This window comes from Pezoporus flaviventris, unplaced genomic scaffold, assembly GCF_033815535.1.
Source record: "Pezoporus flaviventris isolate CSIRO_AGI_PZ_B2104156 unplaced genomic scaffold, CSIRO_AGI_Pfla_v1 ptg000066l, whole genome shotgun sequence".
Lineage (NCBI taxonomy): Eukaryota > Metazoa > Chordata > Aves > Psittaciformes > Psittacidae > Pezoporus > Pezoporus flaviventris.
This window is the reverse complement of record NW_026892614.1, coordinates 15,184,629-15,202,695: the sequence shown is the minus strand read 5'-3', so window position 1 is coordinate 15,202,695 and position 18,067 is coordinate 15,184,629. Positions and strand designations below refer to the sequence as shown.

At 37.6% G+C, this 18,067-nt stretch overlaps 1 protein-coding gene across 4 annotated transcripts in view; it reads left to right on the top strand.

The window, feature by feature from the left end:
• SMOC2 (SPARC related modular calcium binding 2) overlaps positions 1-18,067 on the top strand; it is a 140,133-nt gene that overhangs the window by 89,372 nt on the left and 32,694 nt on the right. For all 4 annotated transcript variants that reach the window (XM_061471354.1, XM_061471357.1, XM_061471353.1 and 1 more), the window contains 2 exons: positions 10,075-10,261; positions 15,033-15,115. In XM_061471354.1, the coding sequence (XP_061327338.1) occupies positions 10,075-10,261; positions 15,033-15,115 (270 nt within the window). The remainder of the gene's footprint in view (positions 1-10,074; positions 10,262-15,032; positions 15,116-18,067) is intronic.

The following is an 18,067-nucleotide window of genomic DNA, read 5'->3' as shown; positions in this document are numbered from 1 at the left end:
TATGAATACTGACTTCCTACATGCAAGATAAATAGTCCATTTTGGATATACATGTGCTGTGGGGAAAGACTTGGAAGGCTTTTAATCTAAGATGAGCCTTGGATTTGTGCAGGGTTAAAGCAATGAAGCTACCTTTTGACCAGGCTTCATGTTCATGTTGTTTGTTGAATCTCATACCGAGTACAAGAGTTAATACATCCCGGGAGCAATGTGACTCAGCAGATGATAGAACTTTACAGTATTTGCCTCTTGCTCTGTTAAAAGACTTCATTGCACAACATAGTTTTTGTAATTAGAGACACGAGCAATAATATGCATGCTCATTTTCCACCTGCTTCCTGCCTTCTCTTTGACAAGATGAAGAAGAGCAAGTCAGTATAAAAGTGGCCAGTTTTTGATTCATCTGTCATTAATTAACTTTTCAGGGTGCAGATATGTTCTCAGCATGAATAGAAGTTTTATCTATTGGATTTTTTTAAATCAAGTAGGTTTGCAGGGTACATATCTGAGAGCCCTGGAGGTGGAATCGTTCTGCTCAGTCACTGAAGAGGCAGTAGGAATGATGGAAGCTTAAACTTTTGCATTATGGCTGTCAAAGTAACACTCACTGAAACACTGAGGGAGAGGAGGATTTCTGTTTCAACAGCTTGTTTAATTGCTGTACTCCTGCTCAGTGGCAGAGGGCCAAATCTGTACAATTTTGTGATGCCCACGCAGGCTGCTGTGGATGAGACAGAGGTGCATATTATATTGACCATTTTGTAAGATACTCTGAGACATGAAAAGGAGAACTACATAAATGCAAAACAATATTCTCTTATTTTCTGAATATGTCTGCATGTTTTTTAGCTCGCACCTTGGATCATGTTCCCACAAACTACCTGGAAGTCCTCCTACCTGCTGGCTTCTGCAACAGTAGTCAGGGTTCTCTCTGTAAGGCGGTTGCAAATAAGTTCATGCTTAGAAAACAAAGTGTAGGTGGAGAGCAGCCACCTCAGACAGGAGTTAACCAATAAGACTGAAAAACACTGAATGATGCCAACAGCATTAGCAGTGTGGACCAGTGGCAGGAACACGTCACAAACTGCAGCCACAGATGCCAGTGTACACTTCTGAAAATAAAATTACTTGTGTGCCTAAGGTCAAGTATCCAAAGTCATGCCCAGGCACTGATGTAAGTATCTCAGTTTCTGAAATGGTGAATAGAAACAACCCCTGTTTCACTGAGGAGAAGTGCTGGGTTGATAAACATTCCTGTAAGTTGGCTGGCTTATTTAAGTGCCAAAGTATGAATTTAGGTACCCCAGTTTGCACATTTTGTTTTGTAATTTCTAGTAGAGCTGTTCAAACAAATACTTACCCTCAGCTCACCTGGCAAAGACTTTCATTTTCACAGCTCTGTGGAAAAAGTGAACCAGCTTTATTTTCATTTCAAGTAATTATTAAAAAATGAGAGGTTTTTCCACTGGCAGAAGACTAACATTTGCTGGTCAATATACTCATAAAGCAAGAATGGTAGCTTTGCGCAATTTTGTTTAATGAATGAGCCTTTAGATTGCTAGAGCAAATTGGCCAGCAAGCCACTGTGTCTGGGAAAAGTCAGTGATTTTCAATTGCTGTAATTTTGGGCAGTGGCTTTCTTGTTTAATTGGTTTTGCAGTTTGAATGCTATGGCACTCTCTGCTTTGGCAGGATGAGGCAGCCATAGCTAGCAATAATAGGAACTGATATTTCCTCTTAAGTAGAACAAGAAGTTTTCAGCCCATTTGGCAAATAATTGCTTTCAGGTGTATCCTTGCAGGACAGGGCAGTCTTCTGCACAGTATTCTCTCTCATTTTAGGGTAGCCAAGTTAGCAAAGTTGAGCAAGAGCACCTGGAGATGATAATCTATCTTCTCTCCAGTTTGCAATGAGTAATTTCAATCTAGGTGAATACCCATGGCTCATTGAGTAAAAGGGGATGAGGGACCTCATTTCCTCAGAAGATTTTTCACTCTCCTTGTGAAGATTGTTGCCTTGTGATTCACCAGCTGGCTTAAAAGAACTTTTGATTTGTGTTAAGGTTGGATTCAAAGATCCATTGTAGAAGGCAGGGTGTAAACTTGGTCCTTGGATCAAGTCTGGCTAATGCTTGCTGTCACTTCCTTGCATTGCTGTTAATAATTTAACAAAAATGTGCTACTCTTGGTTCACTGCTCTCACACATTTCATAGATGGTATAATAAACATTTGAATCAGGATGTTTAGGATATACATTTTGGCTCTAATGCAAAATGCATCTTTGAAATAACTCAGATTTATAGTCTAGTGTGCACTGATTTTTTTTCTGTCATTTATCTACAGCAGGAGTAAATGCTAATACTTAAACATTTAAAGCCAGATTCTGTCATGCTTGTAGATGGAACACTAGATTCTTTGTGAGTGGACAGATCTCACACTACTGTTTTACTCAATTTAAATAACAATGGCAAACTATAGAGTTACATTTTGTTTAAAAACAGCAGCTAATTTGCCTCCTCATAATCTGTACGATGGCAGTGGAAGAACTCAGTGAAGGAGTAAAGAAAGATTATAGGTGAATAATTAAGTAATTGAAATTAGTAATAAATAAGGAGGAGAAGTTTGAATACTTACATAATATTCCTCATCTCTAGCCAATAAGTTGGGCTAAAAATTAAACAAACAAGAAAGCGAGCAAACAAATAAACAATGCCAAAATAGCAGGCTTTTGAGGCAATACAGTTAATTTTCTTTTACAGTGTTGTGGTTACAATTTTTCTCATGGTACTCTTAGTGTCTCAATTTCTAAGAAAAATAAAAAATTTCAGAGGTATGTGTAAAACCTTTCCTAAACCAGAAACTCTTTCAAAAGCTCCAATAGACAAGTGGGTTTGGATTTTAGTTAGAGAGCAAGTCATCCTATTTTCATGTGACATATTTGTCTTGTGGGATCACTAACTTGTGTCTGTTGATGGAACCAGAATTTGTGTATTGCAGAAACCCTGATCTGACATACTGCTACTTGCCTGCTTAAACCCAGGGTAAGAGTTGAGAAAATCATGGTGTATACACATAGATTAGATTGGTTGTGATCCTGTTCTTTTCAGGTAAGCTAAATGGGGGCTGGTGGTCTCTGTGGTTTAGATCTCTGTTTTGATGGGCTTAATGTGTTTCCAGATGGTTCTCCTTGAGTATTGCAGTGCCTACATAGATAAATGAGAGCATCTGTCTGTGATTTATCCTGCTTTGTTCAGTGGAGTAAACTACATAAATTAATTTTTCGGGCTGCGTTGAAGCCATGAGCTTTGTGTTTAGCCAAAATCATTCACCCAAGCTCTAGAAGTGCAAAATAGTGATCAACTGTACATTGAGAGCATTCTGCAAATGCACACAAGGGGCCTGAAATATTTGGTTCCAACAAGTTTTCACAAACAAGGAAAAATATGGGTAGGAATGTTGCCAGCTTTCTCCAGGCCTTGAGAACCCTTATGCTGATGCATATCTAAACCTAATGTAAATCAAAACATGTGGTGCCAGATGAGCATTAATAGTGTAATTTAGTCTTAGGTTTTCATTGCCATCTTGATGTTGGGACTAAGGTTGAGTGTTTATTAATGTTACCTATTCCTGACAATCAGTACTTGGTCCGCGAGCAAATGTTAGCCTTAATTGCAAACATACTTACATGTGAAAATGTCCAGCTGAGGTCTGATGTATTGTCCATTGAATTTAGTAGGTATTTTTCCGTGGATTTCTGCTGGAGGAAGATTGGGCCACATAAATACTTTTTATTTGATTTTAGGTTAATGAATAGTCTTTATAGAAGTTAGCCACATAAGCACATGAATTCCTGCATTTGTTTATAGCCTTGAGCTGCACTTAATTTCTGTTAGAGTTGAGTTTATTTGAAACTGTCAAGAGAGGGCAGGCAGACAAATTCTTGTAAGAACAGGTCTTCTTAAGAAAGATTGGTATGAGATGCCCATACAGTGGCCATGGAGGATGAGGAGAAATAACTTTGTGTACGTAAAAAGTATGAAGTTGGCCTTTTAAACCGCATTATATCAAAACATCCACTTCAGAGAAGGAATCTGCCATGCTAGAGAAGGTCTAAATGAAAGCTGGAAACCCTTAAAGAATAGGTAGCCATAGAGTTAACACCTCTCCTTCACCAGAATGAAATAATTTAAGGACAATTTTTGCCATTTGTATTGGCTGTGTTTCTAGCAGGAGCAGACACGGATTCTGGGTGATGAAATTGGTCAGCTACAGATAAGGAACCTGCTAATTTGCCTTGAAGATGCATATTTGCTGGTTAGGAATAACACAGCCACTGTTGTAATGGATCATTTTGCCATCCAGTCAACATACACTCCTCTGCAGGGAAAGCATAGCTTGAATAGAAATTATCCTACTTCCCATTGCCTTTCTAAAGTGAACATTTTGGTCATATGTGGAAATACAATTTGCTGTAATGTAAGTGGAAATCCATTCAATGAAATTCGAAGACTATGACAACTAGTTGAAAATTTAAAAACGTATCGGAATCAGTTTTCTTGAAGCCTGTTAACTGCACTGGTTCAAGGAGGGTTCATCCTAAGCAAATAGATCAAATTCTTTCCCTGTGAGATATGAACTCATTGGAGCATTTCATGGGTGACAATAGGATGACTATTTATGCATCCTAATTATTATGGTTGTGAAATAAACTAGCATAAAACTTGTGTAATTAAGTATTTGAAGTGTTTTAAAGGGGTGCCTAAATTAGGCTTATTAACTAGGACAGACAGATGATTTGATTAACAGAAATTGTCATAGAATTTAAATCCCTACATACTGAAATTTGGACATGAATATATTCTGTCTCTATATCCTCTCAGAAACATGGGACAACTGCAATATTAACTGTCTCTAATGTTACACTGCACTCCTAGAGCATGTGGATCACTTTTTGGAGTATTTTTGTTCACAGGTTTCTTGTTTCCTGCTTTCTATAGATGACACTGAGCTTCAAGCCCTATAAAAGATCCCTTTACCCTGGAAACCAGGCTGTCTAAATTGTCCTTTCATGGCCCATTATGATAATGAGAAAAGGAGAGAGCAGGAACCAACCGAAACCAAAATTTCTTGGAATGGATTCTGTTTGTCATATACACATTGTAGGGTTAAGGAAATTGGAGGGAAATGTTTGTATAGTGGCAGGAAATGTTAAAGTAGCATACAGATGCCTTTGTAATTTTATGCAGATTTGGCAACTTGTTTCTGCATAATATACTGAAATTTAGACGTACATATAATGATTTACATTCAAGCAAAAAAAAAAACCACTCCCAAATTGTTTGTAATCATGAAATTCCACGCTGGGAGAAACTGTGATAAGACACAGCACAACAACTGCCAGAATTTCTGAAACAAGGGGCTAAAACATCTCCTCTTACAAGACCAACAAGGTGATAATCATAACTTATATAGTAAGTGATCAGTGGTTTAGATGTGCTACAAACAAATGCAGAGTTATGTAGTTTCTTCAGAATGACTTTTCCAGAAATGCCACCTCTTTTCTCCTCTATGACATCCCCATATAAACATTAATTAACAGTCTAAGTAACCCATCAGAGATGAATAAATGGAGTCTTTCACAAATAAAGATTCACAGTGTTATACCTTACTACTGCTGAGGTATTTTTCTGTTCACGTAAAATAACTTATTTCATTGAAATCCAGACTGTTTTCTTAAGGGTAACTGGCAACAAGAATTGGCTGAATATTTTATATGAAACATGAAACTTGTCCACAGAATTTGTCATTAGCTGGAGTATCTTTTACGTTGACAAAAAGATGCAACATTTTAGCTAATTGTTTTTAGTGGACTATGAAGGCATCTTGAACCGGAACAGGGAAAAGTATATTTAGTAACTACCATTTAAACTGTAAAGGGAAGAAATAGAATAGCAATATGACATAAGAAGTTCAATATACATTATATTTAATCAGGTTTTTAAACTCAGTGAGCAGCAGTTTTACTTAATCAGTCAGAAAGTCCTTGTTCAGAGTAAATCATAGGGTGGTGCAAAGGCTCTTGGTGTAAAACTGTGCTTACATGACAAATGTGTGTGTTGATTCACTCACGAACCTGGAATAAAATAGTTTTGTCTAGAAATTGCAAGAAGATCTATCAACCTGAAATTAAGGATCGCAACTGAGTCATAGTGTGGCTGGCTAACATTGTAGACTATGTCGAAAGGATTTTTCAGCCATCTAATTATTTTATTGAACTAAGATGCTTGGAAAAACAAACACTTTTTCCAGCAAGATCAAACTGAAGGAAATAAGTGAAATAATAACAACATAAGCATATTCCATGAAAAGAAGCTAGAATGTCAGTGCTTTTCTCTTTCCAGAATGAGTATTATTGTAGTAACTCATTCCATAGAAAATTTGATGCATTTTAATGATTAAGATATTTATCCTACTTGTATTGTGGCATACATCTTATTCTGTACTGTTAATTTTATGAACTTCTGGCATCCATCTGTTATGGTTCCAGATCTTTGTAGTTGTCAGATTGTTTGGAGAAACTGTCAGACATTTTCTAAGTTAATGACATTTATCACTGGTTCTCCTGGCAAATGAATGTTTGTTGACCATGAATCTTCTGACATTACAAAGGCAATTATTTTTGGCATGGTAGTGCTGTGATAAGAGCTCTTAGTCATCCCAGAGCTACAGTTGCATCTTTCTAGCACTCCTGTTGTAAATAATTGAAAGAGAAGTGTGAAAGTGAATGAATGGTTCCCTCAGAGAGGAAATTACAAAGAAAGCTAATATTCTGGTTCTGGGAACAGCAGGCAATATTATAGGTAAGCCTGATAGTTGATCTGAAGCTTGTTAGCCATTCTGTAGGGCAAGAAAATGATATACTTTTCTGCACTTTTGGTGAATAAAATGGATGAACTGGATTCAGCAGATTTGTAATGAAGCTCAGTCATTTGTCATACAGCAACCTGACAGACTCAGTGACCAGTCCATTACACTAATTTATATTTTTTCCAATTTGTCAAAAATAATCCATATTTTTCCAACACCTAATTTAGGACTAATGATAAATTCCTCCTCTTGTTACAAATTAACATCCGTAAGAGAAGAGTAAGAGATTAAAGGTTCCAACAAGAGGAAGATACTTCCTGAAAATATCATCGTTTCTTTTATATATGGGGTTTTTCTTGCCTTGAATGCCTCTGCTGATGCTGCTCTTCAAAGACAGACTTTTCATCACTACAGTCCTCCCAGGTACAGAAGTTTTACCTTGGTGTTTTGTATGACACCTGGGCTTTTTGGTCTGTTTTTTCATAGACTTCTACAAGTAAGAACATTCCTTTTAATGTTTAAACCACCCTTTGATTGTTGTTACTGGCTGTCCTGTTTCTAATCTCACTTGCAGTGTTAAGTTCCATGGGTCTTCTGACGGTTCCTCCTAAAGCTGTAAGCTACATTTACAACCCTCCTTTAACATCTCTCCCATAATACTGCTTTTTCTGTATCTCTAAAGCTTCAAACCAGACATATAGGAAAAAGAGGACCAGAACCAACCTGACCTAGTGCAAGAGAGAAATTTCTAGCTTGAGCAGCACCTTGCAAAAAACCTTGCCTAGGCAAGTCAATCAGGAGAGTAAGACAATTTAGCTAGATCTGTAACACCTGCTCTAAAATCACCCCATCACACATGTCTGCACTGGTCCTCTACTCCAGTGGTTTTGAGTTGGCAATGCAGTCTTTCTCTGGTTGTTTCAATCAGTGGAAACTAGAGCTTCCAAGAAATTAGGTGGTGTAGCTTATGCTAGCGGCTGAACAGTCTATATCTGCTTCTGCGCTGGGAATTCTCCACCACAGCCCCTCAATGCTGTTACATTTTGTCTGTCTGGATGACCTGACTGTGAAGTCTCTATACACCAGTGTGTTTTCTAAACAAAGCTGAGAGCACGAAAATGTATTGCTCCTCTGGGTTTATGAGAGATAATAATACCTGCACATCTGCCAGATTGTGTTGCTAGTTACAAGGATGCAAAATGAAAGAAGGTCGCAGTAGCTAAGGGAATGTTCCCAAGGTTTATCAGTATGAAAGAGAAAAGAATTCAGTGGTGTTTAAGGAGGAGTAATGGTTTCCAACCTTTCATTGCAGCTGCTTCACCCCATTTGCTCCTTTTTGCTTGATTATATACAAAACATAAGAAGTGAACAACTAAGCCAACTAATGTATTTTCCAGGGTTGTCATGCCTCGTAACTTGATAATCATCATAATCCTGATTCAGCAAGGGGAAGATTTATTTTGGTTACTTGAAGAGGGTCTTGGTGACAGATTTCTAATTTGTGAAACCATAGCTATTTCTGTGAAGGTTTTAACATGCAAATAATTACCTATTTCCCTTTTTTAAAGGATTCTTTCTGTCCTCACTACACTGTTTTGCTGCATAAAGTTTATTATCTAAACACTGGTGCTTTGAGAGCTATTCAGTCTCAGCTTGTCAGCGGGTAGATCAAGACAGAAACATGCAAAATCAGTTTAGCGGTTCTGCTCAAATACTGTGTGAAACAAAAGAGGAACAGAAAAATATCAACCAAAGAACCGAAAAAGCATGCTCAGCGCTCAGTCTGTGCCTTGTAATTGTGCTAGCAAGTGATAGCTTGTTTTTTAAACCTTTTACATGGATTGGAACAAAACACACTGTTTTGGAAACCAGGGTATTGCATCAATGGAATTTTTTCCCATTTAAAGTATGAAGGTGTTTAACTTCCTGCCACCTTTTCAGAAGACTTACTGGTTTTGGTCATCTGCATTAGCAAAAAGCTGGCAAGGAGCAGTAGCATTCTGGACATAAATAATACTAATACTTTCTGTTAGGTTTTGTCTACAATTAGCAAAGCATTTTCTGAACCCTGTAGATAAAGTGTAAATGAGATTAGATTGAAGCTGAAACTCACTAGAAAATCCGGTCAGGATTCAACTTATCCTTCTGTTGGTTAACAGTGAAAAATCAAGACTTGTGACAGATTCAGAGAATAAGTATGCCACTAGTCTTTGACTGAGGAGAAGCTTTTATTGATTGAAATTCTAGTAACTTGAATTTTTTTCTGTCAATAATCTGTGTCTATAGAGTGCTTAACATTCTTGGTTTTCAAATATTTAATTTTGTTCACTGCGTTAATTTGGGAATTAGACAAAAGCTGTTTTATTAACCTATATAAATTTCACATGATAGGAGACTGACTTTAAGGCTCCTGAAGAAATAATGGCTTGAGTAAATAGACAGTGATTTGTTATGACTGCAGTGCCACGTATACCAATTAGCAGTGATCAGAACCTCCTCAGCAGAGGGTTTTTTTTCCGCTCAGTGTGAACTGACTGGCATTCTCAGGCCCTGGCATTTCTGCTCTTTGCCTCCTGATTCATAGTTTCACATAAAGGCTAGGAATGTGTAGTTATGTAAGGTTTTCTAATATCCAGAAAAGATCTGGAACATATTGTTAATGAAGATATAAAAATTATTACTTTTTCTCATGGGTCTTTGGTTTCTAGAGGAAATTATACATCACCACTACCAGAATTGCCAGAAAAGAAGCGGAAGGCTTTTCTCAATGTATTAAGATGTTGTTCCAAAACTGAAAAGAGCAGAATATAAATATCTAAATGACTATCTAGATGAATTTGTGTAAGGAATTCTAAGAAGTTGGATTTTTTTCTGTTCCCTTGGAAAACAGTCAGTGGTTTAGGGGCTGTGGAGTAGGTCAGGATGTTTTTTAAGGTGGCAGAGAAGGTATTTGGTTAACCATAGACTACATCTAGTATGGGAAAGAGGGTGTCCAGGTGTTATTAGGACTGTATTATGAAGCAGCTGTATGAAAAGGAAGCTAAAGTGGCTGGCAGTAGACAGCATAAACCAATGTGGCTGTTATTTGAGCTGTAGTGAGCCACTTAGAATTCAATCCTTAAAAGCAAACTCAAAAAAAGTGTTTGATAAATCTAGCAAGCCCTTTCCGTATACCTTCTTCAGTATTTTTTCTTTTCCTTTCAAAAGCATCATCATGTGATCAAGAACTTCAGTCAGCCCTAGAGGAAGCTAAACAGCCCCAGAAAGACAATGTGTTCATTCCAGAGTGTGCTCAGGGCGGCCTCTACAAACCAGTGCAGTGTCATCCTTCCACAGGCTACTGCTGGTGTGTGCTGGTGGATACGGGGCGTCCTATCCCAGGTACATCAACCAGGTAAGTGAATACACATTCATTGCTCTAAATTTGTAGTGAGAAGATGCCTTAGTGTGCATGTACTAACTAGCATGTAGATTTCTATTGCTGGTGGCATTATAGTTTTCTTCCACTATGAAGTGAAATACATATATAAGAGACATCAAAAGTTAAGGTCATGTGGCCACAGACTTTCACTGCAATGTCACAGGCAGTTTGCTTCACTAGTCCTTTTACTTTTACTGTGTCCTGAGAAGCCAAGTCTTGGAGCAGATGAGTAAGCCCAGAGGAAACCTCACACTCCTTAGCTTGAATGTAGAAGAACTAAGTAAGATGGTCTATAACAGAAACCATGTCCAACCTCAGAAACATACAGTTATTTTTCCAGCATCCTCCTCAACTATTTCATATGACTGTTTTTGATGGAACGATTGCTTGAGAACCCATAAAGGGGAAATATCATTTTAGTGTGTTATTAATAGAAGCTTGGAGTTAAGTCGTCTCAGCTGAGCCGGATACATGGTAAAGTGTTGTGAGCCACATACAGCAGATGCAGGCAAGGCAAGTATCAGGTTCCAAAGGATGTTATTTAGGCTGGTTATTGAGGTTTGGCCCTTATAGGAATGCTATAGAAGCTCATGTAAAGCTGGCGAGCAGTATGGGTATCTTGATGCAATCATAAATATTTTCAAGCTTAAGCAAAGTGTTTTTTTATCATTTGCGTAGGGTTTGTGAAGAAACATTATAAGCCACTTGCCATAAAGTATTATATTCTTGGGGAGTGTTTTTCACATGTTCTTCAAGTGCTGATTTAATGACTGCTGCTTATGCCATATTCTAGACCATGCCAACTACAGTACCAGCTGAAGTGAGCATGACTCAAAGTTACTGTCGATCTGCTGTTTCTGGCAAGTTGAGATCCATAAACTGTCAGAATAATTTAAGTTTGATCCTGAAACTGTAGGGTCACTGTGCATATTGTTTGAGGACTTAGACATGTCCTCTAGAGATTCCAGAGGCTCCTTTTGTTGCTAGTTCTCCATTCTCTACTTCTAGGTTTGTTCACTGATTCTAATTTTTAGTGCTAATCCTTCTTTGAATTATACTTTAAATCATTTTATGGAACCTATTCTCTAATTTGAGTCCAAATCCATTTTTTTTTGCCTCCATCCTGTGCTGTTGCAGAGGATTACTCTTTCCCAGGTGTGGAATTTTTGCATTTGCCTTTTCTTAACTTTATGAGATTCCCGCCAACCCATTTGTCCAGCCTGCTAAGGTCTCTCTGAATGGCAGCACTAAACTCTGGTGTATCAGCAGCTCCTCCCAGTGTTGTATCATCGACAAACTTGCTACTGTTTTTCTCTGTTCCAGGATTCTGTTCATTAGTGAATAAGCTAAACAATCCTGGCCCTAGTATTGATCTCTGGGGCACTCCACTGGTGACTGGCTTTGAGCTGAAATTTGTGCTGCTGATCCCAGTTCTTTGAGACTGGCAGTTCAGCCAGTTTTCAGCACACTTCAATGTTCATTTATCTAGCACATACTTCAGCAGTTTGTCTGTGAGAACGTAATCAGGGACAGTGTCAAAACCCATGCTAAATTTAAGATGGCATCTGCTCATCTCTTTTTATCCACTGAGCCATCCATCTCACCATAGAAGGCTTGCAGGGCCAAGCATGATTTCCTCTTCATAAATCTATGCTGACTACTCGGGACTTGTTCCAAGAGTTCCATGTCCTTTTTATGTTGAGGGCACCAGATCTGCACACAATACTCCAAGTGAGGTCTCATGAGAGCAGAGTAGAGGGGCAGGATCACCTCCTTCGACCTGCTGGTCACACTCCTTTCGATGCAGCCCAGGTTGGCTTTCTTTGCTGCAAGCACACACTGCCTTAACCATTTCTAATTTGTTCAGCTTTGCTGGACTTAACAGGCAGTTCTCAGTGGAGCTTTGAGGAAGTAATGTTTAGTAATGTCCCTGGAGAGGACATTTCTGAGCACAGATGGGTAAGCAGAGTACTGAATTTTAAGTTTCATACTAAGTAAAGAATGACTGGTGTATTTAGGAATCTGGTAAACAAGCAGGTGGGATTACTGCCTGGAGTTTAAAAGGAGCTTCTAGACCTCATTTCTGAGAAAGATTTAGGTGGGCTGGAATCCCAACTTTTTTTTTTTTCCTCCCCTGTATTGGTAAACTTTTTTTTTCGTCTGGCAGATGGAAGGGGTCAGAGTATGGTAAGGATGCAGTTGTCTTTTTGTAATTCTTTCTTACAGAGTGAAAAGAGTGAACATGTGTGTCTTTCACAGTTTAAAGAGCCAGATGCTCGTGAAAAATAGTGTATGCTATCTTCCAGCTTCCCATTGCCAAATACAAATTGGAAGACTAGCTGTTAAAATGCTGCTGCAGGAACCACTGGCATTAGTACTCCTGGTAGCAAGATGGATGCATTGAATCCTGGAATCTCTGTTGTGCAAATCTGGATCATGCCATTAGGGGACAACAGAGAAAGGACAGGCAGATCTGGGAAGCTGTAGCCAGAATAGCATAGCATTTTAGATGTTGTTGATTTTTAATACATCCATAACGATGAAATTTGTTATATCAGCAGGCTGTGAATACCACAATAAATAAATAGTAGTTGCAAAATGAAGGGAAGTTATTAATGTTCATTTACCTTCTAATATTCCATCATCTGAAAAAAAGATAAATAATTTGTTAGTGAAAGCATTCCAGGGCAAAAAAAATAATCTCATTCCAGAGTTAAAATAAAGATATGTGAATGAAGAACCACTGTAGGTCATTCATGACAGTAAAATGCACAAGAAATAGGTGAGATTGTGGTATAAAGCTGGAAACATCTGTGTGACTAAAAGTAAATAATTCATTTAAAGGTTTAAATCAACCATTACCCCAAGTCTATCAGTATGGTCCTCACCAGCTGGCTCTCAATGCCTCTTGAACATCACAGTGTGACTCAGCCTTTTTTGCTTAGCAGAGCCATGAGTCTGTGTTCTCACATGTGACTTTTTAGCAGCTAGGATCATGGGCAAAGTAATCTCCAATCCACTTCCACAGGAAACTCTAAACTTAAAAAAGTATATAAATCAGCTGTTTCATGAGGCTGCTGACACTGTAGAATCCCTGTGAAAGCCTCCATCCCACACTGCTTTGTACACCTCAGTAAATCTCAGTGCTTCCCAGCAGACTGCTCAGAGGTATAAAGTAGGCTTCATAAGCCCTTGCCAAATCCAGACATACATTCGCTGCTAGGGATTCTTTCCTCTTTAAAATTCAAAAGAGTAACTTGAGATGTCTTTTGACTACATTAATTTTAACCTAACAGTGCTCCATTCTGACATACTATCCCTTTCCCACTCTTTCCCCATGAAAACTGAGTCAAGTGTGTTTTTCTTATCAGTTCTTAGCATGGCTGATCCTGTACGGTAAATTTCTAATGATTCATTTTCTCTCTTCAGTTGCTTTTAAGAGTTAGACATAGAGTTTTCATATTGCAGCATTTTAACACTTACTGGTCTTTAGTAGATTTAGTTTGTCTATGATTAACTACATGTGTCTTTAACAAAAAAGCCAAAACGGTAGAAAAGTAGGGGCCAAAAAGAAAGCGTAGGCACAGAACAGTAACAGTAACGGAAGAGGACGAGGGGAATGCAGAGTCAGGTATCAGATTAATTGGGGACCAGGCTGGTTGCCAGATAATGCATTAGTGAGTACTGCTCAGAGATTTCCCTTTCACTCTGTTCTTGGCTGATTGAAGTGGTCATCCATCAGGTATCTGAATCCAACCCATGCTATCAAAGCAGCTTCTATTCCTGCCGTTCTTTAGGGGAAAAAAAGGGCCTGTAGTTCTCCCATGTCCATGAAAAAAACACTGTATCTTCTTGCAGCAGCCAGAATTTGATGGGACAGTGGGCAGTTTCATCAGATGATGTGAAAATACATTAAGCACTCAAAATAAAAGTGATATTGTTTTTTAATTTTTTCTAGATAATTAAGATCAGAATACTGAAGTATTGTTCTGAAGGGCAGTCTGGCCTGGGCTTACCGTTATTAATTGCCGCCTGGATGTAGCCACCATCTACACCAAGAGTATTTTGGTTTAAAAATTTGTATTAGTATACTTAAATTAGACATTTTAGTGTGCCATACAGTAAATGTAGTTTGGGGAGCTCAAAATTTCAAAGAAAGATGTATAAAATATAAAAGTGTGTGAAAAACTACCATGTGTCTGTAGTGGAATATAAGAAAAAAGGAGAGATGCTCCCATGTCTCCCAGACTCTCATAAAAAAAATACTGCTGGTGATGCTGCCAGTGTTTGTTGAAAGTACAGGTAGAATCGTATCATGTCATAGGATCATCAAATGGTTTGGGTTGGAAGGGACCTAAAAGATTATCTAGTTCCAACCCTTCTGCCATGGGCAGGGACACCTTCCACTAGACCAGGTTGCTCAAAGCCTTATCCAGTTTGGCCTTGAGCACTGCCAGCGATGGGGCAGCCACAGCTTCTCTGGGAAACCTAGATTTTGGAACAGAAAATGATTTTTTAGTTTTGTATCAACCCCAGAAGAATAAAGATATACTAACTTCTCTGAGTAAGTGGAAAATAGGCAGATGAATTTGCATTGCCCCTTCTGAATGAAAAACAATCCTATTCTATGATTCCCTGAATAAAAGAAGGTACATGTTTATTTTGGACTAGATAATTAGAAATAAATTAGTCCTAAATCAAATTAACCTTCACTGTTTTTATTCTCTCCTTGTTTGTTCCTTAGGTATGAACAACCAAAGTGTGATAATGGTGCCAGAGCACACCCAACCAAAACAAAGGATTTGTACAAAGGACGCCAGCTTCAAGGTCAGTGAAATAGATAAATTGGGTTTCATACATTTCAATGCTTTGTTTATTCACTGCAGTAAATTAGAAAGCACTTTGTTACCCTATACCAAAACAATGTATCTTCTAGATATTGCTGCATTGATTTGCCACTGACTATAGTCTTTGACTTTGGAACAATACATGTAAATATGGGTCTTAGAATGTTGTCAGAGAAAGTAAGGTTCAGTTTTCTCAGTAGTTTAAAGGCATTAACATTTACTAACTGGAATTATTCCTTGCTATTGTCATACCGCAGAAGTCAGAAACTATGTCTAGAAAAATTTGGCCCATACTTCGTAATCCTTGTTCTAGCAAAATCTATGGGAAAATTCCCTCCATCTTCGAATCAGTCTGAAATATGTATCATGTAATTACTTTTTTCCAAAAGTACCCTTGACAGTTTACCACAGAATATTGTTCCTTTCTTACCTGTTGCGGGAACAAACCTTGGCGTTTGTTAGATTTTTCATTTTTTCAAACCTTTTATAAGCATGTGAGAGGTCTTATCTCCGGATAGTTGTGGTACACAGAGGTCAGTAGACTTGCTTAATTTTTTAAATGGCATGTTAATTTGTTTGAATGACTTGACTTGTAGCAGGTTTAGTGAATTATGAATTAAAATTATGAATCATTGTCAGCTACTGTAAAGAACCAGAAACAAGGTAATTGTGTGAGCAGATTTTTTGTGTCATAAAAAATATTTCAGTTTAGCCACCCACAGAAACATTTAGACAAGAATTCTAAACTAAACATACCCATATCTTATATTCCTTAATCGTTGTCTTTCAAATGGTTTATGTTATTTTAAAATAAGCCAAATACCAATATTTTCTAACATTTCCTAAATTCTTACGGGTTAACTAGGAGAACCTCCCTCTTCTGCTCTGCAGCAGCATGGAGTAAATATGTCTATAGAAGTCACAGGGGGAAGAGGTTACTTAACAGTTGCAATTGTGTTAATTGTTTCTCTTAAGGCTATGTCTTTTCTTTCTCTTAACTAGTCTATTAAATGCCTGAATCCTCAACTGGCAAATTTCTTTTTTATCATGCAAACACTACATTAAGTAAAAATGGATTGAGATTTTCTTATTATTTCTTAAAAAGGAAGTTGAAGGAGGATCTTGCACAGTTGTTGCTAGTTGTCAACAACTAACATAAAGAATTGCACACAAACGCTAATATGAAGCAACTTTTTAGTAGAAATGAATCACCGTTGCTCAAAGTTTTCTCTATTGTAAGCAGTGCTGCAAAGGCATGTTTACATTTGTGTTGTCTAAATTTAAATACAGCACCTGGTTACTCAGTGGTGCCAGGACTGAATGAAAAACGTAGGTTAATTGTGTACTTATTTTCAAGGAATAATGCATTTTTGGAAAGACGGGTGTGTTCGATTTGCAGATTATACCCACAAAAATGCAGTAGCCCTGGGTGAAACCACGTCACTGTCTGATGTATAAGACCAGGAAGATTTTAAAACAACTACTTTACTACTGTGAATGATCTTAAAGAGGATAAAACTCACTGGTACATCCTCAGGTGGATTAAACTGACATAGTTCTTCTGTTAAGCTGATTTATACCACCTGAAAATTTAAACCCATTGCATGTTAAGCCAATACTTTTAGCAATAATTTACAAATAAATCAAGATGCAGTTTTTGGCATACACAGATACCTTGTTAAGGCAAAACTGCAGAAGATAAAGGCCCGTTGGAGTCTATGTCAAAATTCCCACTGATCTAAACCAAGCTAAAAATATATCCTCACATCCTAAGGGTAACTTAAAATAAAGCACCTGAAATTGAATGCTAATCTAATGTTTGTAAGAATGATCCAAGCCGCCTGTATCTGTTAGATTGTCTGGAAGCTATATAATAATAATTATTCCCATTAGGTTTCTGTTCCTTTTTTAAAAACTAAAGTATTTTTCTGCTAATGATTTTGATCTTTCTCAGAAACTAGTTATTGCAAGATAATGAGAATCAACACAGAAAGGAGTCTAGAGAAATAGACTGGAGTCTGGGGAAATCGAAGGGTTTTCTTCTTTTCTTACGATCAGTTTTCTAAGGTTTATATTTTGACCTTTTGTTCTCTGAGTTACACAGTAAAATGGAAGGCCCTGATAAACTGACATATTCTGTAAAGAGTCTCAAATGGTTAATTTCAGACTTTTGGATAATTGGTGTGTTAAATAGAAATTCTGTTTTCTGCACAAGCTGGTCAAGACCATTTAAAAGTTTACAGCATGAAGGATAGTTAAGCTAAACCTGTAGTATGGTGGAATAAGGTGTAGGTGCCCCTGTATTTTCATAAAATCATGAGTGGTAATAGGTCAAATTCAGCCAAGGTGAAGAAATATAAGTTCCTGAAACTGTATTTTTTCAGTCTGGGCCTACAGGTGAAGATATTTTCAAGCATTATATGTATTCACTAGTTTTTAATAATCAGTAAAATATTTTTCAGCATACACCCTCAATACATGTATATTTATTTATAAACAATATAGATATGCTACTGTCCTAATATATTAAGGACATTGTAAAATGTAACCAAATATAGAAAGTCAAAAAGGATAAAATAAAAATGAAATAAGCACAATTTTTATTTGCTAATAGTACAAAAAATATTCTCTTCCTGCAGTCCAGTTGATTGTCTTGTGCCCCCCCTGGGGTATGTGTACCCCATTTTCGAGACCAGTGCCTTATACTATGGATAAGCTGCCTATTCATGAAGCTAGTCTTGCCTCTGCTCTCGGCAACCTGGAAGAAAGGAACTTGGATATGTAAGAGAGCAAGACATGATAGCATACTGAGACAGTGCCAGACCACTCAGTTAATTTGCCTCGAGGGCAAATCTTTTTCTTATTTAAAAAATATGCATTGAATTCGAGAAGACTCTGTTTTAGGCTCTGCTGTGTGTGAGGGCTGGATAAA